This window comes from Emydura macquarii, unplaced genomic scaffold (genome assembly GCF_026122565.2).
Source record: "Emydura macquarii macquarii isolate MOO-44397 ecotype Brisbane River unplaced genomic scaffold, CSIRO-AGI_Emac_v2 contig_306, whole genome shotgun sequence".
NCBI lineage: Eukaryota > Metazoa > Chordata > Testudines > Chelidae > Emydura > Emydura macquarii.
This window is the reverse complement of record NW_027130443.1, coordinates 7,067,925-7,091,977: the sequence shown is the minus strand read 5'-3', so window position 1 is coordinate 7,091,977 and position 24,053 is coordinate 7,067,925. Positions and strand designations below refer to the sequence as shown.

At 55.1% G+C, this 24,053-nt stretch overlaps 1 protein-coding gene across 4 annotated transcripts; it reads right to left on the bottom strand.

Moving 5' to 3' along the window:
* On the bottom strand, nucleotides 1-21,692 carry ZNF414 (zinc finger protein 414). Of its 4 annotated transcripts, none has more exons than XM_067557936.1 (9): nucleotides 21,580-21,692; nucleotides 10,326-10,482; nucleotides 8,598-8,708; nucleotides 7,508-7,615; nucleotides 6,306-6,411; nucleotides 5,049-5,581; nucleotides 3,926-3,976; nucleotides 2,372-2,530; nucleotides 1-1,512 (listed from the first exon to the last, which is right to left on the bottom strand). In XM_067557936.1, exons 1-9 carry the CDS (start codon nucleotides 21,580-21,582, stop codon nucleotides 1,436-1,438), a joined length of 1,305 nt encoding a protein of 434 aa, XP_067414037.1. In that variant the 5' UTR covers nucleotides 21,583-21,692; the 3' UTR covers nucleotides 1-1,435. The 4 variants fall into 4 exon arrangements, with proteins under 4 accessions (XP_067414037.1, XP_067414019.1, XP_067414029.1 ...); XM_067557918.1 differs by lacking the exon at nucleotides 21,580-21,692 and adding an exon at nucleotides 21,343-21,462; XM_067557928.1 differs by lacking the exon at nucleotides 21,580-21,692 and adding an exon at nucleotides 21,343-21,462 and having other exon boundaries at nucleotides 8,598-8,705.
* Nucleotides 21,693-24,053: the final 2,361 nt, after the last annotated feature.

Sequence of the window (24,053 nt, the reverse complement as noted above, 5' to 3'; positions counted from 1 at the left end):
CAGCCCCCGCTGGCCTGGGGAGGATTTTAACCTGGGCAGGCTGACGTGATTTTGCAAGGGGAAAAAAAACCCAACCCTCTCCACTCTTGGCAGCTTTGGCGCTTGTTCTAATCCATGAGCCATGCTTGCAAGGCGAAAGCAGCCCTGTGTGCTGTGCACCAGCTGCAGGAGGACAGAGGGGAATTTCCCCTTTCCTCAGGCCTGGGGTTACACTTACAGGAGTTTGTTCTTGCTGGATCTCCCCAGCCTGAGAAAAGTTCCACTCCCTGCACCCTGGAGCCAGGCTGGCTTGGCTGGTGGGGTAGATGGCGTCAGCTCCACAGCAGAATTCCTCTGTCAACCTCGCTTCCCTGCTACCCCCCGCTATAGATTAACGACAGGTGGGGCCAGATTTCTAGACAGGCTCCGACCCTGGGAAGATGCAGACTATGGGGCCGGGGTCACCCCCAGCACACAGGCTGGCAGGGGTGGAGGACTTTTGAACACTGGCCCCACCAGCTCTCTGCTGTTCCCCCCACTGCCAGACATGGCTCGCACGGCCTTGGTGGATTAGAACATAACACCCAGCCCCTCTGTGCGTGTCACTTTGCACAACAGCATTCAGCCTATGGGGGGGGGGAGAGGAGGACGACGACGACTGCCCCCATAACATACCAATCCTGCTCCAGCCCCCTCCTTAGGTCTCGACTGATGCTGCCAGCCTCCTGCTCCGCCCTCTTGAAAAGAAGCTGCTTCCTGCAGGTGTCCCCGTTCTCCTGCCCCCTTCCTGCTGGGGCAGGCCCTGCCATTACCCCCATTAAAAATATATTCTCCTGCCCTGAAGCCACTGCCCCCCTGACCCAGCAAAATCCATCCTCACCCTCTTCTCTCCCCTCACCCCCCCGCTTTTAGAGCCCTGGTCACCATCCGCCGCTCTCTGCCCAGGGAGAGGTCATGTCCAAGGCCGTGAGACACAGAGCAGACAGGCCCCGCAGCCCCTTCGGTCCAATTCCAATTTATTTCTGAGCGACCTCATCCCCGAGAAAAAGTCCACTGACTCCTGAGCAGCGCTACGGCCAACCCTTGTGCCTGAAGCAATAAAATCTGGAGAAGGGGGGGATACACACGAGCTTCCAGGATTAAATTAAAGTTTCAAAAGAAAAAAAAAAAAAACCCAAGAAAAAGCCACCTCTGCCCCAACTCTTCGCAGTGCATGGCCTGAAGTCAGTGCCATGGTTAGGGGGAGGGGATGGGTGCAAACACAGCAAGGTGAGGAGAGGGGGGACCCTTCCGCTGCCTGCGGCTGGGGGGGGGGATGGGGTGGGGTAGACTCCTGCTGCAGCACTCGCTTTCAGACACCTCGTTCCTCTAGGATTCCCATGCACACCTCCCTCCCCACCCCTAGAAAATTAAAAAAAAAAAAAAAATCAACTGGCTCAGCAGCGACTGGCAGGCATCAGAGCTGTGAGTACAGGGAGTTCTCCATCTCCGGCGTGAGCTTGGAGTGGAAGGAGGCGAGGCCGACCCCGAAGTCTGCAAGAGAGAACAATCAGCACTAAGAAACTTGCAAGCGCCCTAGAGACTGCTCAAGAGCGTGTCATTTTGGCTGTGTCGTCACAGGGCAGCGCTGCCTGACACCATCGCTCGCGTGGAGCCGGCGACAGCTCAGCTGTTAAGGCAGGCATTGTTGTCTATCTAGAAGGCAAGTGTTTAGCCCAGCTGGCGACCAAGAAAGCCTGGTGGGGTCCAGTGGAACTGCCTGCAGGAGTATTCAGATGGCCCACCAGAAACAAAATAGTCCAAGGCTGTTATCTGGTCCAGGCACCTCCACTGACTCTGAAGCCTAATGATGGTAAGTCCAATGGCAGTTCAGTCTGGTAGAACCATCCAGTTGTTCAGGGCTGGTGGGTGGAGCTGGAGCAGATCCACTGCCACATGCCCTGGCCCCTATAGGAGCATTTCAGCAGGGACACCCTGGCAAGGGGCAGCTTTCCCAGCCCGGTGGGTGGATGGAGTGGGTGCAGCTCAGAGATCATTTCCGGCAGTTGGAGCAGTGCCCTCACCTGCAATATCCACCTCTTTCTACTCCCTAGTCCCCTCCCTAGATCAGTCAGAGGCAAGTTTCCCTCCACCACTAAACCTCACCAGGCCAGGCTCCCTGCTTCTCCAGACAGGAGGGGCAAATCCAGCGTGGCCAGGCTGTGGGGAAGGGTGCGAGTTTTGGAGGTACGAGGAGGAGTGGGCCATATCCCAAGAATACAGGCACACTTCTCATCCAAAGGAGTCTGAGCTGGATTCTGGGGCCCAGACCCCAAGATCCAGGAAAGGATCCTCCCACTGGCAAGCCTGGGTGTTGCAGATTCCCTCCCGCCAGCAACTCCCAGGAACGCACCCATCTCTCCATCCAGCCGGCCGGGCAGGGGCGGGTTCTTGTGCTGGTCCTCGATGTGCAGCGTCATCTCTTCCCGCGAGGCACTGGAGAACGGGCACTGCATGCAGGTGTAGCGCCCCCGCGTGTGCTCCCACACGATGCGGCTGTTGGAGGAGTGGCCTGTAGCACAGGGGGCGGAAAGCACGTGGGCTGACTCGCTGGGGCCTCAGGGCAGCAATCAGAGGGCTGTTCCCTTCCCCCCCGCCCCCCACCCTGGAGCCCCCATGCTCAGCTGGAACCACCCCAATGGCAGCACCGGGGCCATGCCCCCTGGCAGGCCCTCGGCAGCTGACGGCCATGGGGAGGGGAGATCCAAAGGCCCAGGCAGCCGGCGTGGCACATTGGTCTGGGATTGAGGATTCCCAGTTCTGCCACTGACCAGCTGTTTCCCTCCTGTCCTTGGTCTGCCTTGTCCATGGAGACTGTGAGATCTTTGGGGCAGGGACTGTCTCTCTGTGCAACACCCGGCAGGGTGGCCTGGGTCTCTGGCTGCTACTGTAATGCCCCCAACTCAGAAAAAGGAAGAGGGGGCCGGGGCCAGTGGCTGTTTTAGTTTAAGAACCAATGGGCAGGTCATTCCCCTGCCCCAGGCATTCGCTATCCCACGCTTGGTTCAGCTGGGGAACTCCAAGCCTCCCTGGTCTCCCAGTCCTGGATCCCCTGCGCATCCTGGGTTTCTGCAGGGGGTCGGCAGGGACAGGCCATCTCCACCCCAGAGAGACATGGCCAGGGCTCCGAGACCGGCCCTGCTCTGTGCCGAGTAGAGGGAGGCACATGGGCAGAGCCCCCAGAAACCACACCCCTGCTCTCTCCCCACAGGTGCCAGGGCCAGCGTCCCCCAGACACACACCACGGCCCCCTAGCGTCGGGCCGAGGGTGACGTAGCCAGCCCTGCACAGGGCTTGGTTTAAACAAGAACTCTTGTCTCTCAAGGCACCAGAGCAGCTGTCAGTCCCAGACATAAGCTGCAGCTCCCCACCAATGTCTTCTCCCCCGTCCCCGCCGTGCAGGCAGGCAGCACCCTCCCTTCTCGGCTAGAGGTACAGCATTTCAGTGCAACGTCCCTGTATCAGGCCCTGGCTCAAAGAGCTTTGCGGTCCCCCAGCCCGTGCGGAGCAGTCCCGAGGCTGCCCACCGAGCAATCAGGGCACACGGCTGCAGGTTACAACAGGAGAAGGGCCACACTGGGTCGGACCAATGGTCCCTCCAGCCCGGGATCTGACTGTAGCCAGCGCCAGGCACTCAGAGGGATGAACTGTGATGTTGCTATTGGACTGAGCCGCCCGGCCACCTGCATCACGGCTGTTTCGCCCCCTGGGTGGTGCCCTTGGGACTTCCAAGGACTAAAAGCCCCTTGCTGTCCTGCACGAGGTGGCTAATTCAGGCCCCCTTCTGCACCCCCCTTTCCTTGGGTTCCCCACTTCCCAAGCCAGGTCACCCCCTCAGCCCATCTCTGCAGAGCAGCACCACCCAGTGACCAGAAAGCAGCCCAAAGCCGAGAGGTGTCAGACTCACCTGGAGTCACACCTGAGCCAAAGCATGGGAGGAGTGGGCCGACACACACACCTGCGAAGGGAATCGAGGGGCGAGACAAGCATTAGGCCTTCCCCTCCCGTGGCTGGAGGGAAGGGGAAGCGACCCGAGAGGCCCTGGCCCGGATGCCAGCGGTGTCGAGCTGCGGCTGCCCCTGGCTTTGCAGAACAAGGCTGAGATGACCGGGTGGGGGCGCAGAGGGCACCGCTCCGCACACGGCCCCCGCAGGACTCAAGGGGCAGGGCCAGGGAGTGGGATCGGGCAGCCCCGGCGCTGCCGAAGAGTGGGACAGAGATCGGGAGGGAGGGAGCTGAAGGGGGATTTCTTTAGCGTAAGGAGGGACTTTCACACTGGAGCAAAACGCGAGCCAGGAACACGGCCCGCTGTGCGCACCATCCTCAGCTTTGCTATGGCATTAGCCGGGCACCAGTTGCAATAGCCTTTTGCCAGGGCTCCTCCGTCTGCCGGATCCTGTGATAAAGGGGGCTGCACTGCAGGCTGACGATCGCCGTCACGGAAAAGGTGGGGGGGGGGGGGGGGCTCATCAGCCGAGCGCAGCGGCCCCAGGCTGATGGGAGGGATGGACAGGCCAGGAAGGAGTTTACAAAACAGGAGGCAAATTCTCTGCTGGCACTGTGGCTCCGCGGAGATTGATGGAGCCAGCAGATGTTAACCCCTCCGCCCCCCGAGGACTTAGCAAACGGAGCAGGACAAATGGGATCCTGCCCCACGCCTGGCGTCGGGGGAGCCCTCCAGGAGACCTGCAGCCCTTGTTTTCAAGTTTCCCCAATAAATTGGTTGGGTCAGGATGAAGGGAGGAGAAATGGCCCCTAGGACCCACCCCACCCGCCACAGAGCCTGGCAGGCCGGCGTGGGACAGAGGCAACCTGGGAGCTCGAGCAAGTAGGATTGGTCTGGTTTTGAGGGGGGCAGGAAGAGGACAGGGCAGCTGGTGGGTACAGTCCTTGGCTGGAAGCGCCTTCCCGGCCCCCTGTGGGTTCTTGCAGCAGCAGCAGCCTTGGGTGAGCCTGGAAGGAGGTTTGCTGTAGCGTGGGGGACGCCCAGCTGACGACGACAGATTTACCTGCCGGCCCTGCGTTCTCACCTTGATTTTTCTTCCACACAGCATTGGAGACAGGGAGGCCTTGGCTGGGCAGGTACGGCCTGAGGCGATGCTGAACCGAAGGCTGAGGTAAGCTGTAGGGAGAGGGGTGCATGTAGGACAGGAAAGGTCCCGGCGCCGAGGAGTGAGGCTGGCCTGAGAACCGGGTCAAGGACGAGGGCCCAAAGAGCGAGGGCTCCAGGAGAGGGAATGGGTGGGAGGCCGGAGAGACCAGGGGCATGGACTCCAGGGAGCTGTGGAGACCGGGGAGGCTAGCGGGGAGCGAAGCTGGCGCCGCAGTGGAGACAGCGTCCATGCTGGGGAGGATGGCTTCTTTCTCCATGTGCCGGATGACGCCCTGGAGTTTGGGCAGCCCCTCCAGCGGCTTGGCCGGGGGGTCCTTCTCCAGGCCGGAGGTAGCAGGTGTGGGGGGCTTCTCAGCTTTCGGAGCCGGGCTGCTGGAGCTGTCGGAGCAGACGTGCAGGTGCTTGAAGAGGGAGCGGTGCGTCCGGAAGCGCAGCAGGCAGTTCTCACACCTGGGGAGCGGCAGGAGAGGGCGAGTCAGCAGGAGGGGAAGCTGCCATCTCACGGTCACTTGCTGGCTAGCGCGGAGCGGATCAGGAAATCGCCCCCATCGCGTAGAGAGGAGCTCTCCCGGGCACATGGCCAGAGCAGAGGTCTGGGCCCAAAGCCACTAGACCCCAAGAGGGTCAAGCGATTTTCTGACCCAACCCATCTCCCTGTCCCCGGGGTTGGCTAGCGGTGCCGGTGGCCCCCTGCCTCGCTCCCGCCAGCCTCGACCTCGGCCATCACGCCGCAGCGCGGTGGCTGCGGCCAGCAGGAGCGGGACGTGAAGCTGCTGCCCAGCCAGAGAGAGCAGGAGGAGGAACGCTGACCCCAGTTGCTTTCCAACCTGCCCCTGACGCTCGTAGGCGGGCCCCGGGGGGTTGCAGGGCCCTAGAGCCGAGAGGACAAAGCCAAAGCCCATCGGATCCCACAGGGGCGCTGCCACAAGCAAAAGGACAGCATGGAGCAGAGGAAAATTGATACCCTGCAAGGCAAAACCCACTGCCTCCCAAACAGCTTCCCAAGCCCCGTGGCCCGGGACGTTTAAGACTCGGCAGGACAGTGCCCTGGCGAACAGGCTGTCGTCGGGTGCAGTGCCTTGGCTCGGAGATCTGGGGGCGCTGGGCAGAGAGAGGGCTTGGCCGGGCAAGGGGGAAAAGGGCCTGATTCCTGTAATGCAAAGACGGGACTTACTTGAAGTAGCGATTGGGCTTGTAGTGCACCTTCATGTGAGCCACCAGATCCTGCATGCTGGGGAAAGTGTCTGCGCAGCCCTGGGTGGGGCAGTGGAATATTTTACCTGGCGGGAGAGGGGTCAGGGAGAACAAGCAGGTGAGAGACACGGGACACAATGGCCTCACCTCTAGCTCAGGGATTTTTTGTAACCAGATACTCAGGGGTTATGGATCCAGGCCCCTTCCACTGAAGCACTTCGGTCTCTGTCTCTCACTCCCCCCCCCCCCCATTTGCCATTCACCCTCTGCAGTGCGGGCAGGGGACCCTTTATTACAGCAAGGTCTATTTCAACCCCCCCGATAAAGGTGACTGGAGAGTTTATCAGCACACAGCAGCTCGGCAGAGAGTGGCTAATCAGATGATTGGGGGGCAGGGGGAGGGAGGTCAGGAGTGGGGTTCGGAGGAGAACCTGAAAGGGGGAAGTTAGTGAATTAGCTTCTCCTTCGAAGGCCAAGGGGCAGATCTGTCCTAGCCGCCAAGCAGCCCAATGCATCGTCCGGGAACATGCATTTATACAACCAGAGCTGGTGTGTGTGAGTGTGAGTGTGTGAGCGTTTGGGATCAGGGAGCCGCTGTTTGCGAACACTCGGCTGGGCGAGCGCCAGGTCCCAGGCTGGGGTGGGTGGGTGACGCAGTCGTGTGCGTGCACGCACTGTTGTATAGCTACGCGCGCCCATTCACATGTACTGCTGTGAGCTCGGGGAAGATTTTCAGGAGTGCCAAGCACTGCCCCTTGTTCCTCGGTGGAGCAACTGGAAACGGAGCTCCCTTCCACGGGAGCCAAGCACTTGTCGGGCCGGCCTTCGTCTCTAGCCGAGGTTGCATTCTCCCCGCACAAGAGCTGCGGCCGTCCAGGCAGCAGGTCGCAATCCCACGTGACTTCGGTGGACAATCACAGCTCCTACGAACGCTCATGCAAGCCGCAGGCTGGAATCCTATTACCAGCTGCTCAGTCGTCAACAGCAAACCAGTGCTTTAGCAGCCGCCCAGCAGGGCTTGTTGGCTGACGCCCCAGAGGAAGCACTGGGAAGGGATAAAAAGGTCTCCACGTCTCGGCCATCCAGCCTGCCCTAGCACGTGGTGCCCGGACACCCCATCTCTCGGTAGCAATGCCCCTTCTCCCAGTACCCCGCTGGGGTGACGTGCAACCCAGGCCTTACCCTCCAGGGACTGCGTGGGTCTGTAATGGACTCTCATGTGATCCATCAGCTCTTGCATACTATGGAAGGCCAGCTTGCAGCCGTAGCTGGAGCACTGGTAGTGCTTCCCTGGAAGGAGAGACAGCCACTGGAGTCATTTTTCCACCAAATCCCAACAGCAGCTCCCCTTTCTTCATGCCCTCCCCCATACCTCCCTTCCCCAGCACAGCCTTGCTGTTCCTCCGCTTCTGACCCAGGCCAGAGATCCTGCAAACGTGAAGCATAGTGGGTTTACCCAGGAAAGGGGTGCAGATAGTGGCAATGGCCACTCCCCGTTCCCCCCCACCCCCAGCACACGTCACCCCGACCTAGCAGGATCCCCACGGCTCATTCAGACTGAGGCGCTCTGCTGAGATAACCAATGGGGCCAGTTCACACTAAGCGCGATGGTGATTTTCCACAGTGGCCATGATGAGACCCCCCAAACTCATGTCATACAGGCTGCTGAGCAGTCAGATGGCAACAGTTTCCAGCCCCTATCAACCTGGGCTCTGCTCAGACCAGGCACCCAGAAGCGAAGGGTCCAAAACCTCAGTTCTCCCTTCGAAATACCCCCTCACGTCTCTTTTACTGCATGCCCCTAGTTTCTTTTTCACCCCTGCCTCTCTCCTGCCATGGCACCAGACAGCCACTGCTTTCCCTTGGCATCTCAGTGGTTTCCTCTAACTCTGTCCCCCTGGGTCGTCTCCCTGGGACAGATATCAGGCTGAACAGGGGGTTGTAGGAAGAGTTTATAGATGATTAGCCCAGGAATACAAGAAAGGAATCTGGCCTGAACCCAGACCCTGGATCCCACAGTCCTTCCCCTTCCCTGGCTTGGATGAAAAGCTATGCCTAGGGGCCACATCCCACTAGCACGAACCCCAGGTTAACATTTAAGGGGCAAATTCGAGAGAAGCCTTTTCTCTAGGGAGACGGATGATCAGCTGTGCCCCTGAATGTACCTGGAGCTGTGCCCTCTGCTGGAAGAGAGCAGAGCTGCTGGGCTCGCAGCTCTACCCTCCTCCCCCATGGTCAGCAAGGCCCCCCAATGCTACTCCCTTCCGCTCACCTGGGAGGGGTCTGCGCTTCGGGAGCCAGAGGTCCTGTGCTTGAGCCCCGCTGCCTCCGCTTCCCGTCGGGTGCATCTGGCTGCCTGACAGAGCTGGGTCGCTGCAGCCTGCTGGAGAGAGCCGGAATCACGACGGGGACGTGGGCCAGGTGAGCTGAACTCCCGCCCGCCTGAAGGCAAGAGCAACCTTGCCTGGTGGATGGCCAAGCTAGTGCCAATCAGACCCCAGAGCGAGGGAGACCCGGGGATATTTTAAGCTGCCCTGGGTGGGTCCGGCTGTGTCTGAGTATTTCGATCAAGGCAGAGGTCAGGCTGCTTCCCTGCTTCCAAGAGTTTGGATTTCTTTTCAAGTTCAACCTGGGTTTTGGTTGTATTGGAAGCGTGGGGGTCGGTCTAGCCTGCAATTCAAAACCTGCGGCTAGCCCAGGCCAGCTGAGCAGGCTAAGGGGCTGTCTAACGGTGGTGTAGACGTAACCTCTGAGTACATCATTCCCGCTTGGCTCTCCCCCTTAGCTTCCTGACACCCACGCTCAGCCTGAATGCCAGCTTGACGTTATTTTGGTCTGGGAATTGCCTAAGGTTTTACCATCTCGGGAAGGTTTGTCAACTGCACTGGAAGGTAGCCATGGCCAGGCCCCTACTCCAGCTCCACAGGGCATCCGGAACCAGATCTGCAGGGTCCCTGTTCAGCTCATCTCTATTTCCCAGCTTTCCCAGGCACCAGGCCTTGCATTTCCCATATTTGCCTCCTGTGGGCTTTGCAAAGACCACACAACCTGTAGGCCAGCAGGAACCAAGGCCTCAGGGATGTTTAAAAGCCAATGTCCAGCTCTTTGTATTAAGCTTCTGAAGCTCTGTTTGCTCCAGGGCAAAGAACTAGTTTTCACACGAAGCTGGTAAGCCCCTTGAACCAATAAGGGCATGCCCGGAACAGCACGACACACGGGCAGCTCTAAACCAGGGCAATTCCTACAGAGCATCTTCAGGGTGCAGTTTGTAGATCAGAACTTTTCTCAGCCCTAACGGATTTCCCCCAGAACTAGATGTTCACCACCGCCAGGGCCACGCCATGGTCCAGCCCTGGGGGGCGTACATAGGTCCAAATTCAGCTAGTCTGAACATGCTTAGAAATGTTTTTAAGTGGGAAATGCATTTCTTTTCCTGTTCTCCCATAATTCAAAGTGAGACACTGGATGGATCTTTCTGACTTCTTAGCCTGATCCATTAGGTCACCTTGGGCCCCCCCGTGTCCAAACCTGAAGGACTGGAGGAGGAAGGTTTCAGAAAGCGACAAGCAGGTGAAGACAGGGGGTTGGGAGGGAGCCTTAGCTTTGTGCTCGTCCAGCTCCACTGCCGCTGCAGATCCTGAAGAGGGACGCACTAGCTGAACACGGGTAGGAGGATGCAGTGTGGTCCGAGACCACAAAACATGCCTTCAGAACATGCTAGAGGAGATCCGAGCTGCTTCAGCGGGAGAATTCTGCATGGGGCTCCAGATCTCTCAGGTTTGACACCTCCTTGACCAGGGCCTTGTGGGGCCAACCCATGCAAGGAGTTTACTATGAGTGGAGCTTTCCAATGATGGACGGCACGGCACGGCTCTGCAGCCGGCCACACGCACACAGCCCATACTCTTTACTCCTTTCCCCTCATGCCAACTGCCTTGCCGCCTGCAGCCACACTCCCTATTTCCCATGGACACTTCTGCTGCCTCTCGAACATATTTACCACCCAAGGAGAACGTGGGTAATGCTGCGTCTTTCTCAGTCTTCAGGGCTTTGCTCTTCATGGGGCCGGGTGATGCATAGAGCTCCTGGTAAGCAAGTGCGGTGGCCGAGCGGGCGGGCAGGCCGGGCACCGGCGAGGGGCTCTTCTCCTGGTGATGCTAAACCAAACACACAGGAACAATATCAGCCATGCACAGAGAGGTCTTACGAATGCACAAGATCAACCTCTCCCCTCCCCGGCTGCCAGAGGTGATGGACTCCAGCAGGGTATTGCAGGCAGGGCAGGGCCCGGAGAAGGGCAGGGAAAGGGTGTGATTCGTGTGGCCAGGCATACGAAGCAGGGCATGGCATCTAGAAGATCACTGCAGCGGCCTCGGCTGGAGTATTGTGTGCAGTTCTGGGTGCCACACTTTAGGCAAGATGTGGACAAACTGGAGAGTCCACAGGAGAGCAACAAAAACGATAAAAGGTTTAGAAAACCCGACCTCGGAGGAGAGTTTAAAAAAAACAAACAAACAAACTCGGATGTTTAGTCTTGAGAAAAGAAAACTGACGGGCGAGGACCTGATCACAGTCTTCAAATGTGTTACGGGCTGTTATAAAGAGGATGGTGATCAACTGTTCTCCATGGCCACTGACGGTAGGAGGAGAAGTAATGGGCTTAATCTGCAGCAAAGGGAGATTTAGGCGAGATATTAGGAAAACCTTTCTAACGAGAAGGGGAGTGAAGCTCTGGACCAGCCTTCCAAGGGAGGCTGTGGAATCCCCATCATTGGAGGCTTTTAAGATCAGGTCTGAAACACCTGCCGGGGGTGATCTAGGTTTACTTGGTCCTGACTCAGCGCAGGGGGCTGGATTTGATGATTTCACAAGGTCCCTTCTCCCAACCCTACTCTTCTACAATTCCACATAACTCAGCACAGCAGATGGCCATGCATGCTGGAGGCTGAGCTGGACCCAGGATCTTGGCCAGCGTTACCCCGAGCCCAGGACAGGTCCTGAAAACCAAGAGACTCTCAGAAAACCGGGCCACATGCTCAGCTGAGTGAGTGGGAGGATGAACAGGGAACACAGCAGAGCATCACACGGCAATGGGGTTTTTTTCAGACCTGTGACTGGGCTCCCAGCTAGGGCCTGAGCACCTGATAGATCAGACACCCAGCACAGAGGGCAGATCATCTGTGAACAGGCACTACCCACGTAGGAACAGCAAGAACACGAGCCCCATTTGACTGTGCTTCGGCAGGGCTCTAGGACCCTGCGGGGTGGGAGGATCCCAGAGCCCGGCTCCAGCCCAAGACCAGAAGTCCACACAGCAGTGAAACAGCCCCAGCCCCGCGAGCCAGAGTCGGCTGGCATGGGCCAGCTGCGGGTTTTTCTGCGCGGTCATGCCAATAGTCTCTGCATCCAACCCAGCTCCCCGTCTCTGACAATGCAAAGTTGCAAGAACCCACCCACCCTCATCCCCCCTCCAGTGAACAGTTCTGGAATAACTTGCCCATGAGGAAGTTTTTCCCACCCTCCGGCAGTTAGAGGAGGGGCACGCCTGGAAGCAAGAGGGCTTTTACCCTGGAAATGTGATGTTCTTGTTCTTTGAGCGCCTACTCATTTTCTCAGGACCCAGATCTTCTGTACAGCAGCCCTCAGAGGCCCCTGGGAGATGCTCTGCATTCGTACTTAGGAGCTTGCTCCTCACAGCTAGCCCATGCACCCACCAGCAGCCTGGTTTTGCAAAACCTTCCCTCACATACAGCGCTGAAGGCATCAGCGAACTCAGCATCTGCAGCTAAGGTCCAGCCAGAAGTGCATCGATCTGCTGCAAAAACTACTGCTCCGCCCCATGGCAAGGGAGGCGGGTCAGATGGGGGGGCTACACTAGCCTGTCTGGACATCTGCCTGCCAGGAACAGCGGAGGATGGAGCAGTGCATTGTGGGAAGCCTGCACAATCTTTCTCAGACAGCCGGGGGGAACAGACTTTCCCGACGTGGGTCCCAGCCTGAGTCTATTAGGAACAGACCATCTTGGAAAGCCATTCTGAGTTTTGTCATTGGCAGCACGGATGACGTGCTTGGGGGGAGGGGGCGGGGTGTGTGGGGGGAGGCACAAGCATGCACACATACATGCTGCTGCAGTGTAGCACGCTGGGTGCTGTGCAGAGGCGGGGAGCCAGTCCTCACCCGCAGAAGCTCATAATCCAAACAAGGCCAAGCTGCCAAATGCTATTTTCATAAAGCCTGCAGAGCAGAACAGCTCTTGGGGACGGCGCAGAGATCACGCCGCCCCTGCAGAGCCGCATCCGTCTCCGAGGGTCCAGCCCAGGCCCCGTGGATGCATTAGCCTTGAAAATTCAAGGCTGTGACTCGTCTCGTGTGTCTGGAACTGGGCTGTTCCTCCCCTCACATGCACGGCGAAGCAGTTGTGGGAGTTAGAGGACGGGGTGTGTAGGCAAGGCTGGAGACAAAAGCAGCCCCACCCCTTGCTATTCCCTCAATACATTCAATGACACCAGTGCTCTCCCCCTCCGCACTCTGCTTGGGGACAAGCGCCAGAGCCCATCATTTGCTTGGACTCTCCTGCAGGGATGAAAATCGAATGCTGACACTGCCGGACCTGCCCTGTGATTAGCAGGAGACGGCTGGGCCAGTCCTCTCCGGGCAAAGCTCACACCGTTACAGCGAGGGATGCTGGAGCTAGATTCCCGTTTGACTGGGCAGATTGGCCTGGACCAGCGGGGCCTGCTTCCCCCCCCGGGCATGGGTGTGTATCATAGAATCATAGAGTTGGAAGGGACCTCAGGTGGTCATCTAGTCCAACCCCCAGCTCAAAGCAGGACTAACCTCAGATAAATAATCCCAGCCAGGGCTTTGTCAAGCCGCAGCTTAAAAACCTCCCAAGATGGAGATTCTACCACCTCCCTAGGTAACCCATTCCAGTGCTTCACCACCCTCCTAGGGAAAAACTTTTTCCTAATGTCCAACCTAGACCTCCCCCATTGCAATTTGAGACCGTTGCTCCTTGTTCTATCATCTGCCATCACTGAGAACAGCCTAGCTCCATCCTCCCTGGAACCCCCTTTCAGGTAGTTAAAGGCTGCTATCAAATCCCCCCTCATTCTTCTCTTCTGCAGACTAAACAAGCCCAGTTCCCTCAGCCTCTCCTCATAAGTCATGTGCTCCAGCCCCCTAATCATTTTTGTTGCCCTCCGCTGGACTCTCTCCAACTTGTCCACATCCTTTTTGTAGTGGGGGGCCCAAAACTGGACACAATACTCCAAATGTGGCCTCACCAATGCCGAATAGAGGGGAATAATCACTTCCTGTGAGCTGCTGGCAATGCTCCTACTAATGCAGCTCAATATGCCATTAGCCTTCTTGGCAACCAGGGCACACTGCTGACTCATATCCAGCTTCTTATCCACTGTTACACCCAGATCCTTTTCTGCAGAACTGTTGCCTAGCTCGTCGGTCCCCAGTCTGTAGCTGTGCATGGGATTCTTCCGTCCTAAGTGCAGGACTCTGCATTTGTCCTTGTTGAACCTCATCAGATTTCTTTTGGCCCAGTCCTCCAGTTTGTTTAGGTCCTTCTGTATCCTATCCCTACCTTCCAGGGTATCTACCACTCCCCACAGCTTAGTGTCATCTGCAAACTTGCTGAGGGTGCAATCTATCCCGTCCTCCAGATCATTAATGAAGATGTTGAACAAAACCAGCCCCAGGACTGACCCCTGGGGCACTCCACTTGTGACCGGCTGCCAGCTAGACATGGAGCCATTGATCACTATGCTCTAGCCAGTTCTCTATCCATTTTATAGTCCATTCATCCAACCCCTACTTCTTTAACTTGCTGATAGGAATACTGTGAGAGACCGTATCTAAATCTTTGCTAAAGTTCACACTGGGAGCCACAGTGCCACTCACTGAATTGAGCTGGTTTCCAGCAGAGCCTGGCGTTTACTCTGTACCAGGCCTGAATGCAGCCCAGGATCCCTCAGCCCTGACCCCTGGAGGAGGGTCACACAGATCACTCCCTGGCTCATTTGATATTGGTCTCCCTGCCGGCTGTGGACACATGTCCCACTAGCAACTGGCCTGTGATCATTACATTCATTTTCATGCAAACCGCCATTCAGATGAATGATTTTTTTTATCGTGACACCCTGGGCAGGATCTGAACCCACGCCCTAGAAGTACAAGGCTCCCTATTGCCAAAATCCCCCGGATACCATCTGCGGCCCCTCGTAGCGAACATATCCCTGGGAGGTGTGACATTCTACGGATGAGATGCCCAGAGTCACACAGCAGGTCTCTGGCAGAGCTAGGAATTAAACTCGAGCCTCTCAAATTGCAGGCTAGCACCCTAACCACTCCTCCGGACCACGGGCAAGCCACCGGCGAGTGCAGCACCTGCCACGTTTACACCATCAGTGTCTAGCTCGGGGCGGCTGGTCCCGCCTAGAACCAGACCCTCGAAGGTGCCTCTGGTCAGTGTGGCTGAAGGCGGGCAGAGGCTCAGTGCTGGTTTGTACAGAGGAACACAGTCTAAAAGCCTGCTCTGTGGTACACAAAGAGGAGCCTGTTTCCCGCTCTCGCTATCGCTGGCCATGCTGCGATAGAGCCAATCAATCAGGGCATGGGATTCCCAAAGCGAACGCAGGCCCGGGGCAGTCACAAGCACGGCCGTCAGTGCCAGCTGGGGATGGAGGGAGAGAAGGACCCTGCCCCCAACAAGTTGTCCTGTGGCTTCTATACCCAGCTGCATGGCACCCTAAGGGAGTTGTCAGCAGCTGGGGGTGGCAGAGCCAGAAACTAAACTGGGGTCTCCCCAGTCCCAGTCCAGTGGCCTATCTCCTAGGCCACCTCGCCTTCCTCTTAGACATGGCCAGATGTCAGTTTTAGAGTTTAGATGCTCAGCTGGTTCACTTGCTGGCTTGGGAGCCTCTTCGCCAGCCACCGTCCCTAGTCTGTGCCTTTAAAACCAGACCTCCCTGGGCTTCTTGTCTACATGATTTTGCTGTCACTACACTGTGGGATTTATTACAGGGTGGATCATCTGAGCAGTCATAGATCAGCACAATGAGGCTGCTGCTGCGCTTTTACGTCTCCTCCTTGCAGTCCAGGAAGGGAAGGTTCTGGGGCTGTTGGGAGGACGGTGGGGGAGTAGTAAGGACAGAGCCAGGGAGCTGGGGGCGGAGTAGAGGGGCACATGCAGTTGGTAGATGGTTATTTGGGACCCACCAGGTGCAAAGGCCTTAGGACCCGGCAGCTAAGGTGCCTACAATCCTTGCCCGAGAAGTGGTGCCTCTGGCATGGTACACCAAGGACAATGATGGGTGAGCACAGCACCCCAGTTACACTGGTGGCAGTGGGATATCATTGCCTTCCTTGTGGCAGGAAGAAGGCCTTCTCATTGGCTCGTTTGGCTGGCAGAGGCTGGGTTGCAGGGGACAAAGGGCTCCTCAGAAGTGATCGTGACACATTCCGTGTGTTTCCTTAAAACCCAAGGAGCGGAACGGACAGGGCAGATGGTGCGATGCAGGGCACCTAATAGGGCTTACTTAGAGTGATTGAGTGGAACCGAGCAGCCTTCAACAACCACAAACAAGCAAAGGGGGAATGTTTCAGTGGGCCGACTGGGATTCAGTCAGCTCAGAGGGTGCCTCTGCCATTACCGCCCCCCCCCCAAAAGGAATCAGAACTCCCCACCTCCCCGCAAACCCATATAGGGGCTGGAAATTCTATGCACTCTAAACTCTTCGGCTAGGGTTTTCCCCAAGCTGCTGAAAAATTTTGCCCTAAACCCCAGTAGGGATCTGAGGCTCCAGGGGGCGTTTGCTTTCCACACCGTGAGCTTTTCAGCACAACTCATCCTTTGGAAAAGTAGAGTAAACAGATGCGTAAGGTACCATTAGCTACAGTGTCAGCTTGCGGGTCTGTGTGTTTGTCACCATCAGTTTCTGTCGGAAATTCCCCCACACATGCAGTCTCTGCAGGGGTAATTTAAAAACAAAAAACCCCCAAAAGCGAGGCACACATCACCCGTAATGGAGAACTGCCGGGTCAAAAAATCCCTGTGTGCAAACATTCAAATGACCTTCCAGATACGTAAAAAATAAAAATGCTGCATATCAGACAAGTCTTCCGAAAAGTTATTCGGCCCAGCCAGAGCAGTCCACATTGGACAGTTGCAAAACTTCATTTGGCTCAGTCCCAAAGAGAGACAAGAAACAAAGACCAACAATCATCTCCAGCTAAAAGTAATCTAAAAATGTGTAGAGAATTTCACTGAGAGATCTACACTGACAGATCATGAAGGCTGCATCACTGAATCACCTGATGGCCAGCGCTAAGTCTGTCTGTCCCCCCCCCGTACATGTGCCTTAGGATAAAGGGTTAAGTTTTCAAGAGCACTTAAGTGACGTATGACCTAAATCCCATTGAAAGTCAGCTATGCTAGGCACTGTACAGACATCCTGAGTGCCAGTCATTGCCCCAAAGAGCTTACAATTTAAGAGATAAGACATAACAGGTAGGTGGAACAAACAAGGGGCAAGAGGGAGGAAGAGAGAAGACAGGACAACATATAGGATGCTTCAAGGACTGTGTCCCTATCTGGTCTGGGCTAGTGTAAACCAGACACACTGAAAGTGGTTTGTATTCTATCATTTTGACAATGTTGTTTCTAGGTCTTGCTTCCCCACCCGCCCCCCATCAAAAAATTACACTGACATTAACAAGCTCCCACAAGACATTCTGGCTTTCAAAGGAAAACTGTTCCAGCAAAACATTCTCGACCCGCTCTCGCGTAAAGCTCAGTGTGCTGAGGATATAAACTGTTTAGCCACGTAACTCAGCATGAACTGAGCAAGCAATGACCTTTTGCGCAGGTGCTGGAGGAAAGGTTTGCATCTGTCCAGCTGCAACCTCAAACGCGCCGCCCCCCCCCCCCCAACGCCAATCAACAACCCTAGGGGAAGCTGGGGATGGGGGGGCTGGAGTGAGCGCCATAAAGGTACTTAGGAGCTAGTGGCCTATTTGCAGAAGGTTCCCTGAGGGAGGCGCCAGTGAGCCCCAAATTTTCTTCTCTTTGAAAGCCACCGGCATTGCTGAACCTCCCTCCAGGGGCCTCGTGGTAATCGACAGGGGAGAGGCGAGCAGAAAACTGAATGAAAAAACCAAACAATCCCTGCGGATTTAGAGTGAGAGCATGGAGAAAATCCTGCTGATTTGGGGGCGGGGCACCGGGGGGGGGAGGAGATAATTCAGCACAGATTTTCCCAGATTCCCCTGCTGATTTATAGCATCCTGGGTCAGGCTTCTCCGTTGGGAGCAGCACCACTCGCTGCTATGGCAACAGCTATTCAGCCATCTTTCTTTTGGCAAAGCTCCCTTTGCCTGTGTGCTAGATGGGGCTGTGTGTGTCAGACGGCCAGGCTGGATCTCAGGCAGGGAATGAGCCTCTCTTAAGCCTCTGGGAAGCAGTGTGTGCACACACACATAGTGGGAAGGGTGTGTGGGGGGGAGGAGGGGAATATTTTAAAGAAGGGGATTTTGTATCCTAGTTCCTCACCTTGGACTCTGCTTCACCTCACCTCCAAATGGACACAGTGCTCTGAGAGCCAGAGAAAGGCAAGACAGGATTTTAGGCCTGATTTCAGATTTCAAACTCCTCAAATCCAGTTCTTCAGGGCCTGGCTCTTTGTTGCAACCATTCACTCCCCGTGCAAAGCAGGCGTAGCATGTTACTAGACCAGAATGGGAGTATTTTGCATCCACTAGGCTTGGCGCGGTGCCAGATCAGAACAGGACCTTGCTTTGGTGTGACTGCACGTGGTGTGGGGGCAATCGAAAGCAAGGCCATAGCTCCTCGGTGTATTTCTGTCCTCCAAACCTTAACTCTCATGGTTCGTCTGCACTGCAATCAGAGGCATGACTGCAGCTTGGGTATACCCGAGTTAGCGCTGCTAAATATTGCAACCTATGCATGACGGTAGATTTCAGTGTTGTGCTAGACAAGCAAGCTGGGAGCCTGGGTACACGTTCGCGTCGCTAGTCCACCTGCCCCAAAGCCTGTGCCGCTGCATCTTCACTGCAATGCTCAGCAGTGCTAGTGCAGGCAGAACCAGCCCATGCTGCAATCACACCTCAGGTTGCAGTGTAGACACACCGTTAGATTCAGGAATCCCGCCCCAATTGCTAATTCAAGAGTCACTTTCCACAAGTACTCCATGTGGTTTTCCAAAAAGTCACAGTTTCTCCAAAACACTTCAGCTAGTGAGCTCCCTCACCAGAAGAGCGGCAGGAAGCAAAAGCAGCCAAAAGAGGGTTACAAAATCCAAACAAAGGTGCATGGGGCAGGTGTTCACAGCAATCACGCAGCCCTAACAGGGAGAGAAGTCCCCATTGCTGCGTCTGTTCACTGCAATGCCTCAGCTCCCCAGTGCAAACCACAGGGCTCATTCAGACCAGCCAACACGGAAGACATTCACAAATACACACCAGCAAGACAAATGGAACAAATAATCCTATTCAAGAATCTATACCATGCTCCGCAGTCAGAAGTTTAATGCAACTCCTGAAACATGTATTGTCACATGCAGAGATAAGCGAGGAAGGTTTTGGAGCCAGGGACTCGTGATCACTCACTACAAACATAATAAAAGAGAAGGGGACTAGAGATACAGGAAATAAATGCTATGACAGCAGAATGGCTTTTTCACTGATCGTTCTGCTGAGCTTTCCACCCACAGCTCTGACTGCTGCTTGCTCACTGTTTCCTGCTTAATCTGGAAAGCACCAAAAAAAAAAAAAAAAAAAAATTGCCACAATTAAGTCTTTTCCTTTCTGGATGTATACAAGCAGACCAGGGACCACAGGGTTAAGAGCGTACGTGTAAATTAAAAATATCTGTGTTAAAAACACTACGACTGAGTGTAAATTGCCTGAAAGTGAGATAATTCAGATTTCTCTTCCAAAGTCTCCCTGACTTACCACTCATCTCCCTCCCACCCACATGCGTTTTGTATTATTGCACGGAGCTGACGGTGAACTTCAATGCCATAATCTACAGTTCGTAATAAAGCCAGACGACATTTGTTTTTCCTGATTTGCAATATTAATATTTCAGCCTTAAACATAGATTTTTTGTTTGTTTTTTATTTTTAAAAAAGGTGAGAACTTTGTGATTAAATACAATCTCGGTGGAGATCACTTTTATTTAGAGAGCATCTGGCCTGTGCTAGTGAGATGAGAACACAGAATTGCTTTGAATCCCCTCTGCACCAAGCAGTGATCACACCTGTGTGTTAATTTCAAGGTCTATCCACTGAAAAAAATGCAGCCATGATGATGCATTACAGCATTTCCCCTGCTCTTAACTATTGTCAGAGATGGGTGCATGTCGGGATCCTAAATTTATGATACTTTCACCATTTCTATTTCATCTTTTCAAGGCTCCAAGTCAAGTGACTTGCCCTAAACAACCTTTTTAATAGTCCTTCTGAAAATGCCTCTTCTTTCAAATCCCTCCTCAAAGCTCACGTGGGCCACATCTACGCTACAGTGGCACAGATCTTCCTACATCAATGAAAGGCATTGTTCCATCTATGTAGTTAATCCACCTCTCCAAGAGGCAGGTGCTAGACTGACTTAGACAGGGCATAGACTGACCTACCTACAGTGCTCAGTCTTTCACAGCCCTAAGCAACACAGCTAAATCAATCTAATTTATAAGCATAGACCAGGTCTTAGTTTGGAACTTTTCATCACTAATCTGGTCCTATAAATCAAATAATCAAAACATAATGAAACTGAAGAGATTATACCAACTACCGTCACCAGTAAAACCATTTCCTTCCCCACATCTTCTCATCTCTCTCTTTCCCCCCATCTGACAGTGGCCTGTCCCATGTGCTATCCTGCAAACTGATCTGCAGAAGCAGCGCCCTTCCATGCACTGCCCATTTGAAGTTCTCAGCTTGCTGGAGCTGCAGGGTGCACATTGCACATTTTCCTATGCATCTGTACGTCACCACACACACCTATGGCATTACCGCAATAGACAGTCATGGTTGGGCAGGGGAGGTGGGGGGACATAAGGGTGAGGGGGATAATTTGTTTTCCAAAATAAAGTCTTGAACCCCAGTTCTTCCTACTAAACAACCACCAGCAGCCAAAACCCCAAAGTGATGCAATATCCAGCACCCCACCCATTGCCACAATGTGTGCCAGCAACTCTGACAGCAACAAAGCCAGTGCAGGCAGCTCTGGGACAAGGAGCCAGCTAACATGTGCAGTCAATCGGAGTGGGGGAGAGAAACTGAGGTTTCCAGGGGGCGGGGTGAAGGAGGGGGAGGGGAAGTGTCTTTACCAACAAAGGCAAGTTATACAAAGGGGGAAGGAAAACCTAGGTGAAATGTACAGATTGTAGGAATACAAAGCTTCCTGTTAAGTGCAAAGGGGTAACTGCAGGCCCATGTGAGGGATGGGTGAGCGGGTGTAATGGGCAGAGCACAATGCAAAGTGAATTTCCATTAGCAACCCTATCAGGTTTGCTCACGGTCATCCCTAAGGGTAGGGTGGGGTGGGGTGGCTGTAATGACTGCCCCCCCCTCCCCCGCCCGGGGAGCCATTGCTAGCTGCCTGGCTCAGCTGCAAGACAGTTTCAGTTTTCCTTTCCCTGGCTGCACAGAAGCCAGTTTGGAGGGTCCTGTATCCAGATCCAGGGCTCCTGCCCTTCAGAAGAGGAACCTCCAGAACCAGGAGGATAATGGGGTGAAATGCAGCCATAGAACGCCATCTAGAGCGCCCCTCCCCCCACCCCTGGGGGCTTGAATCCCCCACCCCCATCTCCACCCTGCCAGAGGAGCTGACATTTTCTCCTTGGGGAACACAAATGCCCTGGATATTTTAGAGGTGGGGGGGATATGTAATGCTCCCCCTTCTTTTAACATGACCTGCTTCTCTCTTGGGGGGGGGGAGAGAACCCCCTCCCCCCGCCCCCAAATCACCTCCTCACTTACTTTCAGCCCCTTCTGGTTCATGCCACAGGCCGGGGCCAGAGCCCAGCTGCCGCTGGTCAGTTTCAGGCTCTCCCCGCTGCACCGGGCTTGTTTGTTTCGTGTCTCGCCTCTCTCCTGGCCAGGAGCAGGGAGGGAGAAGAAGACGGGGACCCCCGGGAGAGTGGAGGGAGGAGAGGGGGAGACACCCCGGTCCCCCCCACACACACACACACTCCCGGCTCAGCAGAGTCCACCTACCATCGCTCTGGCCGATCCCCGCAGAGGAGGGGCTTTTGTGCCGGTTTTCTTCCCGGCCCCGCTTCTCCCGCAGCCGCCAGAGACATCAAAAGGCAAAGATGTTACATTGTAGCCATTTTATGTTAAGCAGCAGCTGTCGCGAGACCGAGGGTGATGGTGGAGGTGGGGGGGGGGGAGGGGGAGGGATTTGTTCTGGGGGGGAAGGGAGGGATTAGATTCCTTTAGCGGAGGCGGGGGGGAGGGACAGGGATCTCCTGGGATAGAGCGAGAGACTCCAATACAAACGCAAGAGGCGGTGACATGCATCGCCCTGCCCTGGTCCCCCCCCTTCTCTGCCCCTCCTCGATCACACGATTGTGTCTCCTCGTCTCATGTGCTTCTTCCCTCCTGCTTTTTGTTTGCTTCCTTTTTTTCCCCTTGCAGTTGTTTATTTTTAAAGTCCAGGGGAGATGGTGGGGGCCAATAGAAGGGGAGGGGGGTAGATCCCCCTGTCTTTCCCCCCTTCCACTCCCAAAGATGTGCACAGGCCCAGGGGCATCCAGGCTTTGTTCAGGGCGATGCACCGGGCGTGCACAGGACAGGAGCAGATGTGCAAACCAGCCGTCACATCCAGATGCAGAAAATGGCTGCAGCAAGCTGCCCTTCGGGGTCTTTTTCTGGGGTGGGGTTTGCGGCTCGTTGGCAGATGTTGCTCTGTGCAGGGCAAGGTGCGTGAGATGGCCGCTTGCCTCATGGCGTACCTGGTCATTAAGAGCAGCCGGGAGGATCTGACCTGATCCCTCACAACTGCCCTGAGCCTGCCACAAGGTCTGTGCAGATGGGCCCTCTTCCACTTCAGGGCCTAGAGTTTATAGGATCTATGGGCCCCAATTCTGATCCAGGCCCCATTGTGGTAGGCCAGTGGTTTTCAACATGTGGTCCATGAACCCCTGGGGGGCCGCAGACCATGTCTAAGATCTCCAAAGGGCTCTGCACCTCCATTTGAAAATGTCTAGTGAAAATGCAAGTGAAAAAAGGTTGAAAGCCACTGAACAAAACCAGAACCATGAGATGACGCCTGCCCCAAAGAGTTTTCACAGATCCTGGAAGACAGAAAGGAGAATATTAGGTTCTCACACTTGCTGACGCCAAAGATGTCTTCTCTCATTTTTAAAAGGAATGACGGCCCCTCCCTCCATCTCCCCCAAGCACTGGGGCTGAGCATAACGCTCTGTAAATGCTGTAATTTTACAGGAAAAATCCCGGTACCTTAGGGATCTAGAAAATGTTTATAGGGGGCCCTAAACTGGTCTATGACCCTCTAGCCTGGTTCATCCACTAGATAATGAGGGATTTCCCCCAGTTCTCCAATGCTTCGTGTAGTCTAGTTTTCAGTCTCTCTTTGTAATGTGTCTTGAAGGAATGAGGTGAATGGTTGAGACCGATGTGAGATAATGTGACTCCAACAGCTGCACTGAGATGGGACACCCAGATATGCAGATGTTCAAGCAGCATTTACTGCAGTGATTATAGTGACCTCAATGGCAGAAAGCATAGTTGATTGGTGACAGTGCAGGGACCCAGGAGATGTGGGTCCCTGCCTCTGTCACTGATTGTATGCAGTAGTATTGGTGCCGTGTGGGTCCCAGGATATTAGCAAGACAAGGTGGGTGAGATAATGTCTTTTATTGAACCAACTTCTGGCTCTTTCACCAACAGAAGTTGGTCCAATAAAAGATATTACCTCACCCACCTTGTCTCTGTCACTGATTGGCTGTGTAACCCTGGGGCAAGTTACTAGGGCCCAGGTACTCAAACGTATTTAGGCACCTAAGTCCTATGGGAGTTAGGCAGCTAAGTACCTTTGAAGAGCTGGGCCAGCACCGTCCAGTGCCTCAGTTTCCCCATCTGTAAAATGGCGTGGTTGCTGATAATACTAGATTATCCCCACCACTCCTGTGCATGAAGAGTTCACAGAGCTGGGGGACCTGGCGTGAGGGCCATGGAAGGTGGGAGAGCGATGTCCTTGGCATCCTACCCAGTCCCTGCAGAAGCTCCCTCGCCAGGGGTTTTGCGGCCTGGTGGGGCAGAGCAGGGCACCTCCTGCTGACATCTGAGCTTCTTGAAGAGCTCATTCAGGAGTTGTGCTGCTAGGGAGGGCAAGTGCTCCTGTCTCAGCCCCTGTCCAGGATTGGGGCTCCCCTGCCCCTCACCTGATCACCATGACCCTGGAGCTCTTGCCCAGCTCCCAAGGATACCCTGAATGTAGCACAAGAGATTAAAAAAACTGCTTCTGCTTCACATCCTGCCTGGTGAGGCGTTGGGGCTGTTTATAGCTGGGCACATGGTGCCACCTAATGTTAAGTGTAGTGAATTAAAATCATTTAAAGGTTGCTTCAGCTCATTAGAAAAATCACAAGGTAATGTCCTTGTTGGGCTTCCTGTTCGGGAATGCTTTTAAATGAAATCTAACAAGGAAATTCCCTGGCAAAAAC